This window comes from Diachasma alloeum, unplaced genomic scaffold (genome assembly GCF_001412515.2).
Source record: "Diachasma alloeum isolate Michigan unplaced genomic scaffold, Dall2.0 Dall_scaffold_00624, whole genome shotgun sequence".
NCBI lineage: Eukaryota > Metazoa > Arthropoda > Insecta > Hymenoptera > Braconidae > Diachasma > Diachasma alloeum.
The window spans coordinates 201,269-224,101 of record NW_021680756.1 but is presented as its reverse complement, the minus strand read 5'-3'; the positions used below and the strand labels follow the sequence as shown (position 1 = coordinate 224,101).

The following is a 22,833-nucleotide window of genomic DNA, read 5'->3' as shown; positions in this document are numbered from 1 at the left end:
GTTTTGATCTCGATCCTGAAGCTTTGAATGAACACTTCGCTGGAGTTTCTTTTAATTAGGTGCGACCTTGATGAGTGATTTTCTGGAATCCCTGGAGGATAAGGAGCGTACTATAAATGGGTGGTTTTCTTTAAGACCGGTTGTTTAATGAAGGGTTCGAACTTGGTGGAATAAATAGGGGATGGGTGAGATGTCGGTGGATTTTCGGGAGTGGTTGAGCGGATCCAAAAAAAGTCACTGCACGCATGTGGTTTTCACAACACACAATATAATTTCACTAATTAACTTTAAACATAGACGCAAGAGTCAATTGTACATAAAAATAATGAGCTGAGCACTGAAAACAATTAATGAGCCGAGCTATAATTGATATCGAATAAATGAGTGGACAGAGGTTATGAAAATTCAGCGGTCCGATACACGCGATGTATAGGTGATCACATCCGGAACGATAAGTCCGACACAGGCGATATCAGGTGAGAAGTTCGTAGTTGTGTGCGTGAAGGGTGGGGTGAGGAATTCATGAGCTGTCCGGAATGTGCTGCCCTCGAATGGTCAGCTGAGCGAAAGCATCCGTTTAAATGCATCTTCAAAGGATTTCCAACACCGGTTATCGCTGATGAGGTCCAGAAGGCTATCAGGCACTTCATCACTGAAACTAAGGGGGTTTGATGGAATTTCCCAATCACTAGTTACAGCTGCTTTACCGTTTTTGTTGCCTTTCCTGTCAGAGCTATTCGACAAGTCTTTTGCCGTTTCTTCTTTCCCTTCAGAGAGGAAAAAATCTCTTATTGTGGCGCTCGGTAAGGTAAAGAATCGGTTGTCGGCCAATGACTACACACCACTAGCGCTGTTGTGCTTTTTGTCCACGGTCTTCGAGGAACAAGCCTCCTTACAGATCCTTGGATTCCTTACTGAGCGCTCATTACTGCATTTACTTCACACTGGCTTTGGTCTCTACAACGGCTCGCAGACAACACTACTGAAACTGATGGATGACATACGTACAGGTATAGACAAGCGACAACTGACTGCTTCTTCTCTTCGACTTCAGCAAAGCTTTTGACGCTGTGTCGTGTTGACTATTCAGAAATTGATCGGATACGGTTTCTCATCTGCTGCTAGCAGATGGATTCGTTCATATCTCAGTGATCATTCACAGGCGGCGCTGGGAGGGGCGAGTGATCTGGCCTCTTTCCGTTCCTTGAACAGGGGGGACCACAGGGGTCTGTACTCGGTCTTTTACTATTCCTCCTGTTCATTAATGACGCCTGTGAGAAATTAGCTCTGGGTGTTCGGCATCTGACCTATATTGATGATCTCCAGGTCTATCTGCATTTCTCTAGGGACGAGTTTGAAGCGGCTACTTCCAGGATGTCGCAGGTAACCAACTGTGTTATTGACTGGGCTGTACGTAATCGCTTAAAGCTGAATGTCACCATGACAAAGGAAATTATTTTCGGTTCTCATTATTATGTACTACAGTAACGTGATTATTCCTTGAGGAAAATCAAAATCTGAGGTACGATTAAGTAATTAATAACATATACTCCGTGCTCGATATCTCCATTAGCATTGGTGGATGACCCGTTCCATTTAATACTTCAGTGCGCAGCCTTGGAATGGTGCTCTCCTGAAGGAACCATGTGGCTAGTATAACTCAGAAAGTCCACTCTGTGATGTACCGCCGACATTTTTTCCGAGCTACTACCACTCTTGGTATGCGCGAACACCTGGTTGAGACTCTGGTGTTTCTTCGGGTAGACTACTGCAGCCTTGCCTATGGTGGTCTTTCTATGGGGAGCTCTCTCTTAAGATCCAGCGCCTTATCAACATGGGATTTAGACATATTTTCGGGGTTAGGAAGAACGAGCACATTAACCCTTATCGCGTGCGATGGGATTGGATGACGTGTGATACTCGCAGAAAATATTTTCTTGCGTGTCTCACTTTCAAAATTCTGAGGTTCAGGGAACCGACTCATTTAGCTGATTTTTTTGTTGCCAGCTACGTTTTGCGTCCTGTGAGAGGTGAAGTGAATCCGTTACTCATCAAGCCTTCCAGAACTGAATCCCTTTGTCGCTCCTTTCATGTGATAGCCGCCTATATTTGGAATGATCTTCCCGCTTCCATTCGTGACATCCCAACTCTGCTGTCTTTCAAAGTGGCTATACGGGCCTTTCTCAGTAACCATCCTTACTTTTCTGAACCCTCCCCCCGCACCCCGTATTGGTGTATGATTTAAGTATCCAGTGATCATCAGGACGATGAGGATTTCGAAATACATATTCCTTATACTACAGTAACGTGATTATTCCTTGAGGAAAATCAAAATCTGAGGTTCGATTAAGTAAGGTGGATCCGGAGCATCCTCATCACTACCTAATACTCATGAGTAATTATTCAAATCGTGAATTTTACCCAAAAATTGTATTTCTATATTCATTTATTCAATTCAAGTTGAAACCCTTCTCTTTATTCTATTACAATAATCCATTGCATCGCCGCCAGATGACAACACCTTTGCATTCTCATTCGACATTTTTTTTCCTTTGACATTTTATTGCAATGATAATTCAAATCTAATTACGTGATCATAGAAATTCTAGATTAACTGAATGTTTATTGGCGTTAAACTAATGATGATTGCAGCACTTTGTGTAACGAGGTTAATTATGAATTGTTAGTTTTGCAGAATCAAAAATTGCCAGAAAAAGATCACTATGAATAAGCATCGATGTCCCGGCCCCCTGCAGCCGCGGCGGCGCCAGTGATGGAAAAACCCTATCAATGCAAAAGATCAATGATGAGTGAACAATCAATAAGTTATTTTGCATTTTCCATCAATTCTTTCTCATTTGGGAGAGAAGAATGAATATATAAACAAAAATAGCACTAACTTCAGAGGAGATGGTCAGATGGAACAGAAACAAATGCCAAATGGAATACATTCTAAATATGTCACCGACATTGATAGCAATACGCAACATTTTGATGATATTTCAATTGATGGTAGTACTGTGACATGAAAAAATAGAACAGAATAGTGAAATAATAATTTTAACCTTTACACCGAGCTCCTGCAAAAGCGCACGTTTACCGTCTGTCAGACCGCACCTCCGTCTTGATCGCATTTCCTATTTGTTGGAGTGAATGAATCATTACTTTTCGTGACTGAAGGTTCAAATGAGGGCTAAAACGGGGAAGGGTTGAACAGAAGAGGCAAAACGTATATCTAATTTTATTTTTTTTTTCTTCGCATATAAATGGTTGTTGTATCTCGGCGGCTTGGCACAGTGGGTAAGTTCGTTGCCTCACAGGCGAAAGGTTCCGAGTTCAAATCCCGACCGGTTAGAATGGTGCGATCTAACCATTTAAAGTCTTGATCATTATCGCAATATACCCTGACCGGGTCGAAGCGATGTAAAATAACGATAAAAAAAATGAATAAATGGTTGTTATGAACATTTTTTCCTATAAATCTCGCCTTTTAATTCTCGATTATCGAACTAACAAAGATATGGCATTCCTCATGAATAATTGGTATTAATTATTATTTTTTATCAATTCCCTCAGGGAACAAATTGAAAGGAATATGGGTGGTTTTCGTGGATTTATTGGAGCGAAAAAAAATCAAAAACGTTTTATATCGATGAAATAGGAAGCTACTGGATGTTTGAATTTTTTTTCTTACATTTATCAATAGTTATACATTGTGAAAGTTTTAATATCGGTTCCACAGACCGGGAGTTCAGTATAAAGATTAAAAAAGACAACCCATTCTGAAGCAAATTGCTAATTTCTTAGCAACAATAATTATACTCATTTATTAAAAACATGCAAGTATCAACTTGATTTATTTTGTCACCAATACTAATATTTTGGTTCAATCTTCGATGTCACCTAAAGGCGCACAAAAATTGTTTTCTCGCGCCTAAAAGTTGTTCTCGAGGAAAAGAATCAGACTTCAATTAGGAAGCTTCTAACACACATGCAGAACGGTTTGCGGGAAGAATCATGCCGAATTGTGCACAATAAATTAAACATTTGCATGTTTGAATTGTGCAATGTAGACTTCAAATTATACGAAGTGTAGTTCGGATAGTACATTACAATTCAGTAGAATTCAATATGCATATTGTTTACTTAGAATGTGGAGATTGTGATTTCTGTCAACAAGGATTCAATCCAAAACATCAAATGTGTCAAAGAATGGAAGGACTCGAAATAGGGAATAGGGTCACTCTATCAAGAATATTTTCTGTTGGTGTTGAATTATGCAGAAAATGTACCTCAAAGGATGAGCTCTCTCCCAACTTGGGAATGTATTAGTTGAGAATCGCGTGTGTACCAGAGCGAGATAAGTCTCAAATTTGGGATTCTTCAGATCAGTGAAGTATAGCCACAATTGATCGGCGGTAAATTGACCCTTGTAGACCACCGTCCTGAGTGAGAGGGAGCAGATGTAGTATCGTAGACCAGGCTGTGGTATAGTGTGCGATGAACGCTTCCGTAGTACAAACACCTGGATAATTTAACAATGTTCTTATCAGTAAAAAATCAATTGATAACGGAAGATGCAATAAATTCCATTGAAAAATAAGGCAGAAGACGAATAAGAAAAAATTGCATAATTAATTCTCCATGAGTGAAACGAAGATTGATAAGAAAATAGAAAAACATGAACAAAGTTAAATTCGAAATTTTTGTTGTGTAATTGCGTAATTATCTCGATAACGAGTGATCCTAGGAGCGAATGTCAAGAAGTGTTCCTCAACTATAAAAAAGATCTCCTGACATTTCGTTTGGAAATAACATGTTATGAAACGATTTGATACTTAATATAAAAAATTCTACATCGATTTGTTAAATTTTAATCATCGTAATATTAATATTACTTATTACCGAATGAATAAGAGAATTTACAAACATATCATATTTTACTTCTGCATTATTTGAGGGATTCGAGAAGTTTTTTTTATAATTTTCTTTTACTACCTGACGGTTGAGGAGTTCCACCTCTTGATCGCCAGTGACGAATACTTGGCGCATGTAAGGCTCGCATTTTCGTGCCACTTGGCCAATGTGAGAATTGTCTGTTGGTACGTCACGCCAACAAATGACCTGTAAAAATAAAAAATTATATTTCCATCATCAGTGAAGCCTAAAAAATCACTAGTTGAATTCAATTAATTTTTTTCGAGCAGAATATACGTCTTCAGCTGAAGATGACATAAAGAATTAAGAGGGAAGTAATGTAAGAAAATTGAATTACAACTTCACTGAAATAAGAAATAAGTAACCCTTCACTTCGACTGTTTTCCTTTAAACGAATGAATTTGAGCAATTTGAGTGGTTTCGATATATTCTAAGAGCTGGTGACGGTTTTGCGTACGATATTTAGAATATAGATGGGGAAAATTTTTGAAACCTATCTTTATATTTTGAAAACGAAAAAACTTCTGGCTGAACGAGTCCGGGGTATATACGCGGGAGAGTTTGATAATTGGGAAAAAACACCCCCATTTATACTATAAATAACACATTTGGTGCCTTTTTCTTATTGAAAAGTGACCTCATGCTTTCCACGAAATCGAAAATTCCAGAAGTTTTCGCGATTTCCAGACACGCACAACACTGCTTTAAAAGTGTTAAAAAAACGTCCCCATTTAGACTATAAGTAACAAAGCTGACATTTTGCGGTTATTCCTAGTCCAGTCAAATTAGACGCAAAAATTGCCGAACCGGTGAATAATTTCACCGCGTATAAAAAATACCCTTTCAATAAATGAAAATGTCCTGAATAACATATAAAAATGATCAAACATAGATCGGTGCAGAAAATATCTAAAAAAAATTGAAAACGAACGAATTTTGTTGAGGTTAATAACAAAAACATTCGTAGTTTCGACCAAACTCAATGGATTGAAAAGAAAATTATACCCAATTGTAGACGTGAAAATTTCACACAAAACTGATATGTAAAACGATATTCTAGGATGAATTGTTTTTTCGTAAAAAACGTCGGAAATTTTGTTAACCCCAATTTCGTGATACTTCCCCCGTCTTTCCCGAGGCTCCGCCCCTTTCGCCGTGCGCACGTCAATGGAAAGAGCGGTATGCCCAGCAGATTCAAATCGACATGTACTCGATTATTCAATCAAGTGCGTGACGATATTGCGATTTTCCGCCCTCAAATCCAATCAATTAACTTGAAAATTCAGAGAAGCACAGAAATATAGGTGCATAAATTTTTTTCTTTACTATCAATGTCAATTCTTCAGCGTAAATTTTCAGAGTTTTTTCCGCTGTTTGTTCAGTTTTGTTCCCATAATATATGTCCCGTAAGTTTGCAGACAAAAATCTTCAACAGAGCATATCTGGTGAGGAAATTGAACAATTAGAAAATTTCAAGTTTCAATTTGGCGGGCGTGACGAAATCTAATCGTGATGGTGGCTAAATATGTGAATAAATAAATTACGGATTGATTTCTTTGAAATGTAACTATAGAAAACCATTGACATGGCATATATCACCTCGGAGTTATTTTATTGGAAAAAAAACATGGTCACGATTTTCATTCTACGAAATTTCGACGTGATTTTTATCCTTTTTTTCTAGTCTTATCGGTCAACGTTAAATCCGCTGTAGAACACTAAATCTTTGGCAAGCTTCATTATTCATCCAAATGATTCAATCGAAAAAAGAAAAAGCATCACGTTTGAAAAAATTATAAATCTTGTTGTGATGTTTCTTATTTTTTGTAATAAATGTTTCATTAATGATATATACAATGTTTTTCATGAGGGAAAATATCAACAGAGGATATCTACAAGGAAGATAAGTAGATTAGGACAAAAAACAAATGAAACATCGGATTGTAATAAAACCTCGACGTGAAATTTTTTTTTTCAATTTCTCTTCGTTCTTTCCATGAAAAATAGTAGAATAACGACGATAAATACGTTTAACATCGGATATCTACTAGACGAACAATGATGTTGAAAGGAAAAAAAATCACACTTCACATTCTCTCCCAATTGTTACATGATATTCGTTGCTTTTCTTCTAATTATTATTCTCAGAGATCTACAATGGATGCTATAGTCATGATGCTGAATTTCATATATCTAATCGTTTAACAAAGTGTATTTTGCGAGGAGCTGGCAAAGAAAGATGTCGCAGAGAAGAAAGAGCTAGCTCTAGAAACTCTAGTCAGACGAGGATGGCCAAATTGTACAAGGGTCACAAAAATCACGAGGACTACGAGAATCACAAGGTGATGGTTGAATTTCATGAGGATCAAGCATCACGAAGATTATGGGGGAGGGTCAAATTTTACAAGGTTAAAAAATCGGCACGATTACAAGAGTCACAAGGGAATGATCAAATTTCGCTCGACTCAAATATCACAAGAGTCACGTGGAGATAGTCAAATCTCACGAGGGTCACAAGGGGGTGGTCAAATTTCACAACGATCACGAGGGTTACGCGGGTCACAAGAGAATACTCAAATTTATGGAGGCCAAAAATCATAATGGTCAGTAGGGGATAGTCAAATTTTACAAGGATCAAACATCACGAGAGTCATAAGAGATGATTACACTCCAGGAAAGTCAAACATCACGAGGATCACGAGGGGAAGGTCAAATTTTACGAGGGTCGAATATTCTGAGGGAAATTCTCGGGTTTTCTAGAAAATTCGTGAAAATCCTTGAATTTTCTAAAAAATTCAAGAAAATTGTCCAATTTTCCCAAAACCGGAAAATTCGAAAAAACTGTACGGTTTTACTGCAAATTTGAGGAACTCTCTTGGTTGTCGAAAAAACTCCGATTTTCTCTCCCTTGTGACTTACGTGACCCTCGTGATGTTTGACCACCCCGTTGAGATCCTCGTGATGTTTGACCGTCGGAAAATTGAACCATCTTCTAAAAACTCTCGTGATGTTTGACCCTCGTGAAATTTGACTAGCCCCTTGTTACTCTCGTGACTCCAGTGAAATTTGACCATCCTGTGACCTTTGATGAAGTTTGACCATCTCTTTGTGACTTTTTGAAGAAAAATTATTTTTCCTATTTTCTAAGTTTTACACTCACGAGACCGAGATGATATTCTCTTAACCGAGACCGAGACGATACTGGAAATTTGGATATTTCTCAAGACCGAGACGAGACTGGTGAAAGTCTCGTCTCGTGCGCAGCCCTAAAAAGAAGAAACTCACGGGAGAGTTTTCAAGAATAACATATATAAATGTCGATTTTTTAAGAATATAATCATTTTTGTAGAAGATATCCGATGTTGATCGTATTTATTTTCGTGATTCCATCATTTTTGATGGAAATAGCGAAGAGAAATCGAAAAAAAAAATTCACGTTGAGTTTCTATTGTAATTCAACGTTTCATTTGTTTTTTGTCCCAATCTACGTATCTTTCTCGTAGATATCCTCTGTTAATGTTTTCCCTCGTGAAAAACATTGCATATATCATTAATAAAACATTTATTACAAAAAGCAAGAAACATCACGAGAAGATTTATAATTTCTTCAAACGTGATGCTTTTGCTTTTTTCGATCGGATCATTTGGATGAATAATGGAACTTGCCAAAGATTTAGTGTTCTACAGCGGATTTAACGTTAACCGATAGGACCAGAAAAAAAGGACAAAAATCACGTCGAAATTTCGTAGAATGAAAATCGCGACCATGTTTTTTTTCCCATAAAATAATTCCGGAGTGAGATATGCCGTGTTATGTCCGAAGGATTTTTCAGGCGGGAAAATCCTGAGTTTCTAAACTAATTTATCCGTTGAATTCATTCGTTGGACTATAATGGATCAGGTATCAAGAACTCCTTGGTTAACAATAAAAATAAAGTGCGATAAAATGTTTCTTATCGCGTTTTCCCGAGTGTTAATGAGCAATTTGTTTATTCTGCACTCTTACCTTGTTTTCTTCTTAGTTAATGGGACCGGAAGTTTCAGATTTCTTATTCCGAAGGGATATTTTAAATGATTTAAGCGAATTTCTCGAATGTGTAACACCTTTAATTGTTTGTTTTAACCAGTTAATCCAAGTTTACAATGTCAGGGAAAATTTGAAGCTGGTTCGATTTAATTGATTTTCCGCGAATCACAAAGTTCAAATTTTACAACAATATTTTACTTAGGATTTACTTACAGGTTTTCTGCTTATTGGAGATGTAATCCCAAATAGATGGAAATGTCGTCCCAGACACTTATTACAGTTTCTCTCTTTAAAGTATTTTTCAGTTCACAATGTTCTTTAGTATTTTTAAATTAAGGATCCGAATTGTTTATAAATACACGCACACTTGTACCGTAAGGCGTTTGGAGTCGCGAAAGCCTTATTGGTTCGTACGCGTGATTTTAAAGCCAAAAGAGTGTATCTCTTCTTTCTATGATACTAGAGAATGTGAAAACTCTCGTTAATTTTGATGAGGGATTTTTGATAACTGAAATTTCCGAATTTCCAAAATCGATCAACTCTCGGTAGCGATCGTCAGCACTCAGGAGACCACCCTCGAAATCCAGTTCACTGATTTCTGTTGGGAGCTATGACGAAAGATTGACTTTCTCCGACTTGTAACCGAAAAATCCGAATTACCGAAGATTGGCGAACGTATTCGTTCCCCGGGTTTTCCACGACTGAGGTTTACTTTTATCAATTGTAGTTTTCAAGTTTTGGATTTAGGCGTTGGCTTTATGGGATGGGGGTTCACTTGTTCACGTGATCGAATTTTCGCTGATTCCACTCCTGGGGTTTTGGAACTTATTAGACTTTGAGGTGGCCTGAGGAATTTAGCGCGATGTTGAAATTGCCTGTCGGCAATTTCGACATTGGTTGCGCCGAAAAAATTAATTTAAAATGTATTTCATGTTCTTTTCTAGATTGGGGGTGATTTTTTAGTTGGTCCAAACGGGGTGTGTGAGGGCTCAACGTTTCTGTTTCGTCCAGGGGAACAATTTTGGTCCTCTGCACTTAATTGTTTGGCCCTTTGTTTAATTGTTAATAATATGTTTTTGTAAATTTGATTCTTATACGCCGTTATTTATCTTCGATTTTGCTGGGGGGGTTTTGAAGGGGAATTTTAGCCTGGGAATAATTTGGACATAACAGCCGTGTCAATGGTTTTCCATTGTTAAATTTTGAAGAAATCAACCCCTAATTTATTTATTTACATATTCAGTTACCATCGCGATTATATTTCGTCACACCCGACAAATTGAAATTTGAAATTTTCTCATTGTTTAATTTCTTCATCAGATATGCTCTGTTGAAGATTTTTGTCTGCAAACTTCAGGGTCATCATAATACTATAAAAAGAATCTTAGAAAAATTGCCAATTATTAACATTTTTAATACAATTCACGCAAAAAAATATTTTTAACATAATTACCGTGAAAAAATAAACAAATCGAAATTTTTTCCATTTTGAGGCGCGTGATCACAAATTAAGACTCTTTTTACAGTTTAAATCTACGGCGCATTGCGCCACTTTGAGACAAGTGTGCACGCAGAGAGAGGTGGGGCTTACGGAATCAACTGATCATTTTACCACATATGGGGTTAAAAATACTCAATAATTTATTACAGCATAATTAGTGAATGTGGGCTATTGGTTTCTAACTCAGTTCTGTAGAGACTTATTCCCTCTACACGCTAGTATTTTATCCTCTACAATTGATTGAATTTCATTGAAGCTACGTGGATTCTTGGCGTTCGCCTACGAACCCACCCTGGCAACTTAGTATCCTCGCTGTTACGAGGATGTAGCGAGGATGTTATTTTAATGTGAAAAAGGCCGAAAGTAACATAAATAGGATCCGAAAATAATTAAAAAGTTGAAAGCTGATCGATTTGTTTCAATTAATACAATTTATTGCGTTATTTTCTATTAATTAGCAGAAATGGGTGAAAGTGTAATTATGCCAATAGAATCCCCGATCAACGAATGCCGCAAGATGGCGTTAGGATTAAATGAACGGCCTGGTTGGCCGCGTTGGCAGCACTGCGATTGCTGCTGCAGCATTCGCAGGCCAGCCTTCTGCCGAACGAGTCGACAGAAGGGTGTTGCGGCGCATTTTGTTATTTTATTTTAGCTGAAAAAATGTTGATATTTTGAATTATTCAATGCTGATGACTGTCAGGGTGAAAAATAGACGCATGTATCCGGAGGGATGAAAATTCAGGGAGGTGAGGGGGAGGGGTCTGAGAGTACATTTTTATAAAATTTACACCTCCGGAAACATGCACTGATTTTTTATAATTTTTTAAACAATGAATTTCGGGGAAAATACATGCGTATGCAGTTTCTCCGGGGGGTTGAAGACAGCCGTATGTATCCGGAGGGGTAAATTTTATAAAAAAGTAATATCAGAAGCCCCCTTATAAAATTTTATAAAATTTACCCCTCCGGTAACATTCGCTGATTTTTTATAATTAAAAAAAAAAAAGAATTTCGGGGAACATACATGATCACGCGGTTCCTCCGGGGGATTGAAGACAGCCGCATGTATCCGGAGGGATGGAAATTTAGGGGGGTGAGGGGGAGGGATCTGAGATTACATTTTTATAAAATTCACCCCTCCGGAAACATGCGCTGATTTTTGATAATCTAAAAAAAAATTAATTTCAGGGAAAATACATGAGTATGTGGTTTCTCCGGGGGGTTGAAGACAGCCGCATGTATCCGGAGGGGTGAAAACTTAAGGGGGCGAGGGGGAGGGGTCTGAGACTATATTTTTATAAAATTTACCCCTTCGAAAACATGCGCTGATTTTTCTAAATTTTTTGAAAAATAAATTTCTGAGAAAATGCATGAGACTGGGGTTTTTCTGGGGGGTGAAGACACCCGCACATATCCGGAGGGATGAAAATTTAGGGGGGTGAGGGAGAGGGATCTGAGATTACATTCTTATAAAATTTACCCCTTCGGAAACGCGCTGATTTTTTATAATTAAAAAAAAAAGAATTTCAGGGAAAATACATGATCATGCGGTTTCTCCGGGGGGTTAAAGATAGCCGCATGTATCCGGAGTGATGAAAATTTAGGGGGGGAGGGGTCTGAGATTACATTTTTATCAAATTTACCCCTTCGAAAACATGCGCTGATTTTTTATAATTAAAAAAAAAAGAATTTCAAGGAAAATACATGATCATGCGGTTTCACCGGGGGGTTGAAGACAGCCGCATGTATCCGGAGGGGTGAAAATTTAGGAGGGAGAGGGAGAGGGTTCTGGTAATACATTTTTATAAAATTTACCCCTCCGGATACATACGGCTGTCTTCAACCCCCCGGAGAAACCGCATACTCATGTATTTTCCCCGAAATTTATTGTTTAAAAAATTATAAAAAAGCAGTGCATGTTTCCGGAGGAGTAAATTTTATAAAAATGTAATCTCAGACCACTCCCCCTCACTCCCCTCAATTTTCATCCCTCCGGATACATGCGTTTATTTTCCATCCTGACAGTCATCAGCATTGAATAATTCAAAATATCNGCGGGTGTCTTCAACCCCCCGGAGAAACCGCATACTCATGTATTTTCCCCGAAATTTATTGTTTAAAAAATTATAAAAAAGCAGTGCATGTTTCCGGAGGAGTAAATTTTATAAAAATGTAATCTCAGACCACTCCCCCTCACTCCCCTCAATTTTCATCCCTCCGGATACATGCGTTTATTTTCCATCCTGACAGTCATCAGCATTGAATAATTCAAAATATCAACATTTTTTCAGCTAAAATAAAATAACAAAATGCGCCGCAACACCCTTCTGTCGACTCGTTCGGCAGACGGCTGGCCTGCGACTGCTGCGGTACAGCGTTGACAACCCGTGGCGCTCGGATCATCGTATGGGGTGGGAAAAATAATGGTATTTCAGAGGTAATAATGGTATCCGCCGATAAAATAGGGTTCTTGGAGAAAATTCAAAAGTTTTGTAGCATAAACTTTTTTTAATAACACAAATTAACACAAATATTAGTACAATCTTAACTCTCAATCGAGACTTCCTCGAATAATTTTTTAATAATATAAATATTAAATAATCTCAAGTCTCAATCTGGACTTCTTTGAATAGAGTATTACCTCCGACATCTTGAACATTTTTTAATAATATAAATATTGAATAATCTCAAGTCCCAATTTAGACATCCTCGGATATCACATCCGCTCCGTCATCTTCTTCGTCTTGCTCTGCCATACTTTCGGATTTCTTTGGCTTATCGTAGAGTGAGTCTTTGGTCATCCTCGACAACATCTCTTTGGTAAGTCTGAAAGCAACACAGCCACCGCTTACCACGACATGCTGGATGGTAAACAGGGTACCTCGAACGGTGGGTACGATGAGGTGATTTCTCAATTTCGTCTATATGAGGTTGACTTTGGAGAACACTCTTTTGCTGTCGGCGTTTGAATGGGGAAGCGATAACACATTGAGAACGCAGCGACTCAAATTCTGAAACAAATGGACATCGCCATCGTTCTTCAGGGCCAACAGTTTCGCCCAGAATACATCAGTGTCCAGTCCCTTCATCTCGTTGTCAAGAGGGTAGCAGCAAAGCCGGCGCAACTCGTCATCAATGTCCTAGTAATTCTCTTTGGCACAAACTCTGGGGAGCGTGACTAGAAGAGGAATGAGAGAAGGCGTTTTCTCTCGTTCAGTCCTTGACAGCGCGTATTTGGGCTTGAAAATTCTCAGGTTCTCCAAAAAACTATTCTCAAAGTCATATCGCTTTCGTACCTCAAGACAGGCAGAGATCAAAAAGGCCTGAAATTTCTCCCGAAAATGTTTCAGTAGATCCGGGCGCTCCTGGATCTTCCTGCTGTGCTGCTCTTGTGGCACCTGTGCCCCCAGATACATCTCTTCAATTGGAAAATAATGGGATTTATCCTCAGAAACCATAAAGGAGGGTCTTATACAGATCAACCATGGCCTCATGAAGATCTGTGATTACAACTTTGGCAGACTGAAAATATCTGTTGACTTCAGTGAATTTGGGGAGAACCCACTGTAGGAAGAACAAGAACAGTTTATTGAACGGATCATTCAAACTTTCGTGAATGGACTCTGCCGCCTTCAACTTGAGTGCTAACCACTGATCATTGAAAAACAATAGCAGAGCAGGCCATTGTTCGAGAATTCTGTCTATCACTGATACTAACGACAACCAACGTGTCTGGGATGGATGCAAGAGTTTGTGGATTTCAACGTTCGTAAACATCTGGAATTCCACGTACTCACTTTGCCTCTTACAACTGCTATTTGAAAAATTGTAGATATTGCGAGCTAAGCCTTCACAACTACGTGGTAATTGTTTACAAACTTCGCTTGCACAAATATGCAGCGAGTGGCAAATGCACTTTAAGATCGTAATGTGTGGATAATCTCGCTTCAAACGACTAGCAACGGAGTTATGCACACCCATCATAACGCTGCAACCATCAGATCCAAAGCCTACGACATTTTCCATTGGAACCCCTCGCTCTGTGAAGCTTTTGATGATGTTGTTGTACAAGTGTTCTGCTGTTGCACTTGTTATCTTCCCAGGTTCCAAAACCTGTATCAAGTCCCAAAATTTCGATACAACCTTGCCTGCTCCTTCATCAAAATATCTCACAAGCAGACAACTTGTTTTAGTAACCGAAATGTTTGTGGATTCATCTGTCAAAATGCTGAATTTAGTGTTCTTCAGCTTCTCCGCAAGTATGCGCCTTTCCGTCTCGCCAATGACATTTTTGACAATTGCCGTTCCCTTGGTTCGTTTCACAGCCATTTTTTGAACAATTCTGGAATCAGGGAAATATTCTTTCAGCAGGTCTGACAGGTGATCCAATGCGTTGTAGGCAATTTTGTGATCGGCACAGAATCCAGCAATTTTTATTTCCGCAGTGTCTAAGGGGTCTCCAGTGCCGTTTTCACGTTGAAGAAATTGAGTCATTTTTATGCTTGTGTTCTTCAGTGGTCTTTCCCTCTCTTTGTGTTTATCTGTTTTGGCATGTGTCTTCAATACAGATATATCAGCAGTGTATTCCTGAGAACACAATTTACATCTAGCTTTGAGAGGATTAGCAGGAACACGCTGTAGCCAAGACTTGAACTCATTCATCTGCAGCTAATCATGTCGAAATTTCTGGGCGACTTTAGGTTTACTCCCTTGTTCGACTCTCGATTTCTTTTTTGGTGGTGTTCGACATGCATTATCTTCGTCTTCCATATTACCTGAAGCAAGTTTTTCGGTCAGTACTGCTGGAAATTCTAACCTTATATTGAAACCGTAAGTGCAGTTCAATGTCATTCATCGATATTTACCTGTGGTATTTACAGCAAGATTATAATCAAAATACCCAAACTTTTTTACAAATAGTTGTGATTCTCGTAGAGGAATTTCAAAAGGGAATGCCGGCACCTATCAAGCAGTTCGTTTGACGAGTTATGGAGGTCACACCGCTAGTGAATATCAGCTATTGTGGCAAGAAAACGAGATAGGCGAAGTAGGAGGCTCCGTGTGTTGTAACGAATTTTATGATTGGTGCAATTTTTGTCTCGCTGTACATGATTCGTCGGACATTCCATCGGACAAATTCCATTTTATCGACTGATGGTCCTTCCGAGAGTCGCTGGCGCTCTTGGTGTCCCTGAATAGTGTCCGCTTTACCATTCTTAAACCTCAAATTTTTCATGAAATTCGATGTACCAATAATTCAAACGAAGATCGATTATCACTTCTACCAACAGGGTTTGAGTGTCAAACGGCATCAATAATGACAAGCGATAAGTTAAAACTCGTACTGGACAGAGACGGTCGTTTTTTTTAAACCAACTTATTTTATTGTCATTGGAGATTCATTGAAAAAATTTCAGCTGCTGATAGAAGCCATATAATCAATGCAATTTTCAGGAAAGAAAAGCATTAAAATATTTAATAAAGTTATCCGAAGATAATGAATTTTTAGGGCATTCCCCCCTTCATTCCTCGCGTGAAAAATGGTATACCATGATACCATGACGGGCATCATGGTACATGGTATCGGAGCCAGTTTCATGGTATAGATACCATGATAATGGTATGGTTGGCAACGCTGCTGCGGCAGCAATCGCAGTGCTGCTAACGCGACCAACCAGGTCGGTCATTTAATCCTAACGCCATCTCGCGGCATTCGTTGATCGGGGATTCTATTGGCATAATTACACNGATTAGCAGGAACACGCTGTAGCCAAGACTTGAACTCATTCATCTGCAGCTAATCATGTCGAAATTTCTGGGCGACTTTAGGTTTACTCCCTTGTTCGACTCTCGATTTCTTTTTTGGTGGTGTTCGACATGCATTATCTTCGTCTTCCATATTACCTGAAGCAAGTTTTTCGGTCAGTACTGCTGGAAATTCTAACCTTATATTGAAACCGTAAGTGCAGTTCAATGTCATTCATCGATATTTACCTGTGGTATTTACAGCAAGATTATAATCAAAATACCCAAACTTTTTTACAAATAGTTGTGATTCTCGTAGAGGAATTTCAAAAGGGAATGCCGGCACCTATCAAGCAGTTCGTTTGACGAGTTATGGAGGTCACACCGCTAGTGAATATCAGCTATTGTGGCAAGAAAACGAGATAGGCGAAGTAGGAGGCTCCGTGTGTTGTAACGAATTTTATGATTGGTGCAATTTTTGTCTCGCTGTACATGATTCGTCGGACATTCCATCGGACAAATTCCATTTTATCGACTGATGGTCCTTCCGAGAGTCGCTGGCGCTCTTGGTGTCCCTGAATAGTGTCCGCTTTACCATTCTTAAACCTCAAATTTTTCATGAAATTCGATGTACCAATAATTCAAACGAAGATCGATTATCACTTCTACCAACAGGGTTTGAGTGTCAAACGGCATCAATAATGACAAGCGATAAGTTAAAACTCGTACTGGACAGAGACGGTCGTTTTTTTTAAACCAACTTATTTTATTGTCATTGGAGATTCATTGAAAAAATTTCAGCTGCTGATAGAAGCCATATAATCAATGCAATTTTCAGGAAAGAAAAGCATTAAAATATTTAATAAAGTTATCCGAAGATAATGAATTTTTAGGGCATTCCCCCCTTCATTCCTCGCGTGAAAAATGGTATACCATGATACCATGACGGGCATCATGGTACATGGTATCGGAGCCAGTTTCATGGTATAGATACCATGATAATGGTATGGTTGGCAACGCTGCTGCGGCAGCAATCGCAGTGCTGCTAACGCGACCAACCAGGTCGGTCATTTAATCCTAACGCCATCTCGCGGCATTCGTTGATCGGGGATTCTATTGGCATAATTACACTCACCCATTTCTGCTAATTAATAGAAAATAACGCAATAAACTGTATTAATTGAAACAAATCGATCATTTTTCAACTTTTTAACTATTTTCGGATCCTATTTATGTCGTTTTCGGTCTTTTTCACATTAAAATAACATCCTCGCTACATCCTCGTAACAGCAAGGATACCAAGTTGCTAGGGTAATATCCTCTTCCCCACAATACAGTAATTAAATTAGATCAAGCACGAGCACACAGGACAACAAATAGGTAACGATGTACATGGCACTGCGTACTTCTGAACGGTGAAGAGTTCTCAGGAAAATATTGTTTACGAATTATTTCCCTCATTATTGAGGATCATCTCGAGTTTACTGCCATAACCGGAATAAATATATTTTGAATATTCGAGAGATTAAAGAATTCACGTCGATTGTAACTTGTTGTCTCAACACGCAACCTACCTATTCGCTTCAGCGAAACGAGTCATCAGACTCTTGAGTTCGAATTTGATATTTTCGCGGATTAAAGTAGATTTTTAGTTAGAATCATTTTGAGAGTTCAGATTTTCAGTTCAACGTGACACTCTTATGAGGATACAGTTAACCTCTTCTGGGGAACGAGGCATGAAACATTAATTGTTTAAATTTATTTATTATAGTTCAATTATTTGTTTTATAATGAGTTGAAAAATGGATAATTTACGGGGATATATCTATTACGATGTACTCCAAAATTTTGAACAAGACGAATATCAGGATTACGGTCCTCGACTTTTTCATGACGCTGTTAACCCTTTCGAGGAGCTTACGAACGATAATTTTATAAAAATTCATCGTTTAACCAAAGAAAGAGTGTTACAATTGATTAGTATTGTTGGCCAATATGCACCAGGTCGAACCAAACGATCAGCGTTGGATATTCGCACGAAAGTAAGTAACTGAATAATAATTAGTGAAAAACTCTTCTCATGATTTCCAAGTTCAAGACGACATTAAATTGCATTATTATTATGAATTATTGTCGTTAAAAATTGGCACTTGGTTTTCAGATTGAGGATCGTGTAAATGACCCAATAGCAGAATGAGAAAACGAACTGAGTTGACGTTAGGGGTAGTTTTTTACAAATATCTTTGAAACTAAAGGAGATAGAAGTAAGCTTATCATGCCTTACTACTTTACTACTAAATTATGAAGTGAATAATAATTATACAATCATCTCCGTAAACAGGTGTTTTACGATAAATTGTCAACAGACCTTGTTTGTGAGGAATTTTCTCAGCTCTGAATAATGTTTTCCCATTTTCTCGTAAAATTCACTTAGTATGGTGATAATTACATAATTGATTGAAGTATCATATTCGATTTGAAGTTTGTGGGATAATGATTACGTGATTATCTCAATAATGAGTGATTTCACGATGCAACGTCAAAGAACTTTTTTTGTAGCTAACAAAATTTGGCATAGAAATTATTTTTCTATATATGAAAATATTATATTGTCTGTCTCCTTTGGATTCCGAGATACTCAGTGACAACTCAATTGTGAGTGACCTTAATTAATTATTTTTTAGTAGCAAATTACTCATTTTTCAGGTGCTCACAGCATTACGATTTTTTGCGACTGGTAGCTATCAATTGGATATTGGATTAAACCAATATTCGGCAATCAGTCAGCCATCAGTGAGTATAGATGCATTCACACAGTCGTCGACGGTTTGAATCGTGACGAAATCTTCGGGGAATATGTTAGATTCTACAGGAACATTGAAGAAGTTCGAAGATCTCGTGATAGGTAGATGGGAGGTTTGTCGCATTATATAAAATTCCGGGTTTTTTTTTCAAATTCTTTAGTATAAGCTCATCATTTGCAGATTTCTCCGCCGATTTAATTTCCTTCACAGAATTGTATTGATGGCACTCATGTCGCAATTGTTCCTCAATTGTGAATCGTAAAGGATATCATTCCTTGAATGTCCAATTGGTGAGTCAAATGACCAACCAAAAAAATATCAGCCGCATCTTTAGTTCCCAATTATTCTGCTATTGCACTGTTTTATGTCTGACAAATTTGTGATGCTGATTTTCAAATCTTAAATGTCAACGCCAGATATCCAGGAAGTGCAAATAATTGTGGCATCTGGAACGATAGCAACATTCAGTCGTTGATGCCCAGATTGCACAATTATAATGGTGAACGATTCTATTTGTTAGGTAATATAAAATGCTATTCACTTCAGATCCAGTTCCATAATTATCAAAATTAATGTTTTGTCTATATGAGTAAAAAGGCTTACATGTCGTTCTTAATTCAATCCCCTCCCTTCCTTGCAAAGTAATACAAAATTAAAAAAATAAAAAATCATGAATATTTCTAGGCGACGCAGGATATCCCTTGCGTCCATGGCTTATGACGCCCTTTCAAGATCCATTGGATAATTCGTCTGAAGCAGCCTTCAATAGAGTATTTTGCTGTGCAACATCCATCATTGAACGTGTCAATGGGATTCTAAAAATAAGATTCCGTTGTCTACTTAAACATCATGTTCTTCATTACGGTCCAACCACAGCTGCAAAAATTACGAACACTTGTGCCATTCTCCACAACATGGCGATCATGGACGGCTTCCTATTTCCTGCAGGAGAAGATGATCCGTATGTGAACAACCAAGATTATGGAATAATTCATGATGCAAAACTGGATGAGGCCAATGTGCATATAGCACGTGTGAATCCAGAAGTAGCGGCAGGTCGAAATCTTCGTCAACGCATTGTCAGAGACTGGTTCACTTAGGGACTACACTGTTAGAAAAAAAAATGAAATTTCATAGACAGTTGACTACTAATGTTCAGAACAGTCACACTGAATGCGATTTAGGAGGAAAAAAAATTATAAAATTTCACGTTTCACTGAAATTTCAAGGAAATTCCAAAATTTTAAATAGACGAGAATTCCTCAATTTATCTGAATTTTCAATGAAACAGGAATATTCATTGCCCCATTATACTGAATTTTCCAAAAATTCAAAATTCAAGAATATATTCACCGGAATTTTGTTGTTTCTATTAATTTTTAGGGAATAAAATAACTAAAATTCACAGTTCTCATGATTTTTTCTGCGAAATTCTGAATTTTCAAGGACGAAATTCCTTGAAATTTCAGTGGACCTTAAATATGATAGAAATTGCCGAAAAGTGTGCCGGAAATTCGAGACAATTTTTCTTAACAGTGTTAAAAAAGAAGTTTGATTAAACTAACAAACCACTGAACACATAATTCACATCTGAAATTTATTTTGTCCAGTTGTGAAGTGGTAGAATCAAATAAATCAATTTCGCTTCACAATCAGTATTTTGGAATAAATCTGAGATTTTGAGAGATATAGGAAAATTTTCATGGCGATTTTTTTGGTTCAGAGCTTTGAGGACAACAAAAGAAGTCCTTATAAAGATTACGCTACCTCCCTCATCAGATTCAGAAATATCTGCCGACACTGAAGCTCGGTATTGGTATGCGAAAGTCTACAAAATATAATTAGGCAAACCAAATGAGATTTTCCAAAGGAAAATGAGTGCGGAAGGCTGTTCAATAACAATGAGATATGAGGGTTATTAACAGAACAAATTAATTATGGTCTTTTTCTCAGCTCCGTCCCAATGTATCGTTAGATAACGCGTCAAGCTCCGTTTTAACTCATAAAATTATTGCGTATACTTCAACTTTTCTTGCTATTTTTTTGAGAATATGTAAGATTTAATTTTGGAAATTGTAGTATGATTTTTTTTTCTTGTAGACATAAAATGATTCTGGTGATGAGGTGCTTTAGGAAAATATGTAAAAATACATTTTCTGTTGTAAATTTAATTTGAGCCTCTGGACAAAAACAGTTTTCAAGGAAGGATAAAAAATTGGAGGCTATTGTTTTCGGTACATAACCTTAAAATAATAAATTCATTTACTTACCCTTTTCCATTGGGCAACAGTTTTTACTGTACCACCAGGCACTTTATTGGGGATTGAGGTGATCATTTCCCAAAGCTGGAGGAGAGATGCTTTCATGAAGCTGTTTGAAAATTTACCACTAATTAATTGTGGGTATTTTCGAATAAACTCAAGCAACATGGCCTTCTGCTCTTCCGATGCATTACTGGCCCGTTTTCCCTCCTCTATGGATTGATCACCGTGAACTTTTTAATTTTTTTTATTCATTTTAATGCAGAATACCACGACTTGTGAAGTTCGCGATTTGGGAATCGGTGTGTTATTGAAAACGACTTCCGTGAACGAAGTTAATTCACATGTAGATCTAGTATTCGTTCGCGGAAACTTTCGTTCACCACCGAAATGCGTGAACGGAGCCACTTCCGTTCACAGATCCGTTCACCTCAAACTCGAGAATAGGCCCCTAGAAGACTTCCTCAACCCCTTGAAAAATCATCAAACACCTCCGATTGGTACTTTAGGGGGATAATGAGGCAAAAATTAAATTTAGCGTTATGACGCTGAAACTAGCGGGAGCAGTGTTTCCATATGCCGTCCGAAGTTCGTCACCAGATGAAGTGTAAGAAATCTACTTTTCCAGCTGTGAAATCACCAGATTTTTTCCCTCCATTTGAAAATACCAAATTTCGTATATTATCGTTTATTCTTAATTTTATAAAATTTCCATTTAGAGAAAACAATTTTAAACAATGCTCATACTCTCATCCTTTCACTGAAGATTCAAATTTTAAAATTTTGTAAATTAGTCAGTATCTCAGTGACTAATTGATAATCTTCTTCCCAGCTGGATCACAAGCGATTTCGTTCAATGCTTTCTCGAAAGCATATCCCGAGTACGGGTTTGGGTCCAAATGCTTGGAGATATCGTCTGTGAAGATATTAATCGTCGCTATTGGGGTAATGATTCGTGAGACAATTGATTTAACCAGGTTCTTGAGATCGTCAAGTACTTTAAGCGGATCAGTTGATTGAGCTTCGAATACTTTCATCATCCATCATCATCCTCATCCGCTAGTTTAAAACATTCATGCATAATTTTTATTTAATTTTCAGCTCGAGCGGTGATCTGGGTAAAATTGAAAATATGGAAAACGAAGCCAGGTAAAACTTTATCTGAAGATGATGGTTTTTCAAACGAGTCTATGCGTATGTGTTTTGATATTATTTGTCCTCGAATACGATAAACGAGATAAGTTTAATTGATTTAGCTATTTTGGAAAATTTTAGTGTCTGACGAAGAACTCGGCCCAGCTTTCGTGGAGAACACCGTTCGAAATGACTAAGAAGGGTGGGATATTATATTTAATTGAAACATTTGTTCATGAAAAATAAATCTCTTCCCTGAAAAAAAAAGCATTTTCCACTGTTCTCACGGTTCCCTTGAATATCACCAGTTTTGTCACCGCGTCGACGACCTAAAATTCCTGTCACCAGATGCCCATACGAAATCACCAGATCTGGTGATAAAATCACCGACCTGGCAACACTGAGCGGGAGACCGTAGCG

The 22,833-nt window shown here is 37.9% G+C and overlaps 1 protein-coding gene across 3 annotated transcripts in view; it reads right to left on the bottom strand.

Annotated features, from left to right (window-relative positions):
- The window catches only part of LOC107043748 (glutamate synthase 1 [NADH], chloroplastic), a 301,745-nt gene that overhangs the window by 89,297 nt on the left and 189,615 nt on the right, over nt 1-22,833 (bottom strand). For 2 of the 3 annotated variants that reach the window (XM_015265359.1, XM_015265360.1), the window contains exons 5-6: nt 4,999-5,124; nt 4,293-4,525 (exon numbers count right to left, since the gene is read on the bottom strand). The exons of the other annotated variant lie outside the window; for it this stretch is intronic. In XM_015265359.1, the coding sequence (XP_015120845.1) occupies nt 4,293-4,525; nt 4,999-5,124 (359 nt within the window). The remainder of the gene's footprint in view (nt 1-4,292; nt 4,526-4,998; nt 5,125-22,833) is intronic. 3 annotated transcript variants of the gene reach the window in all.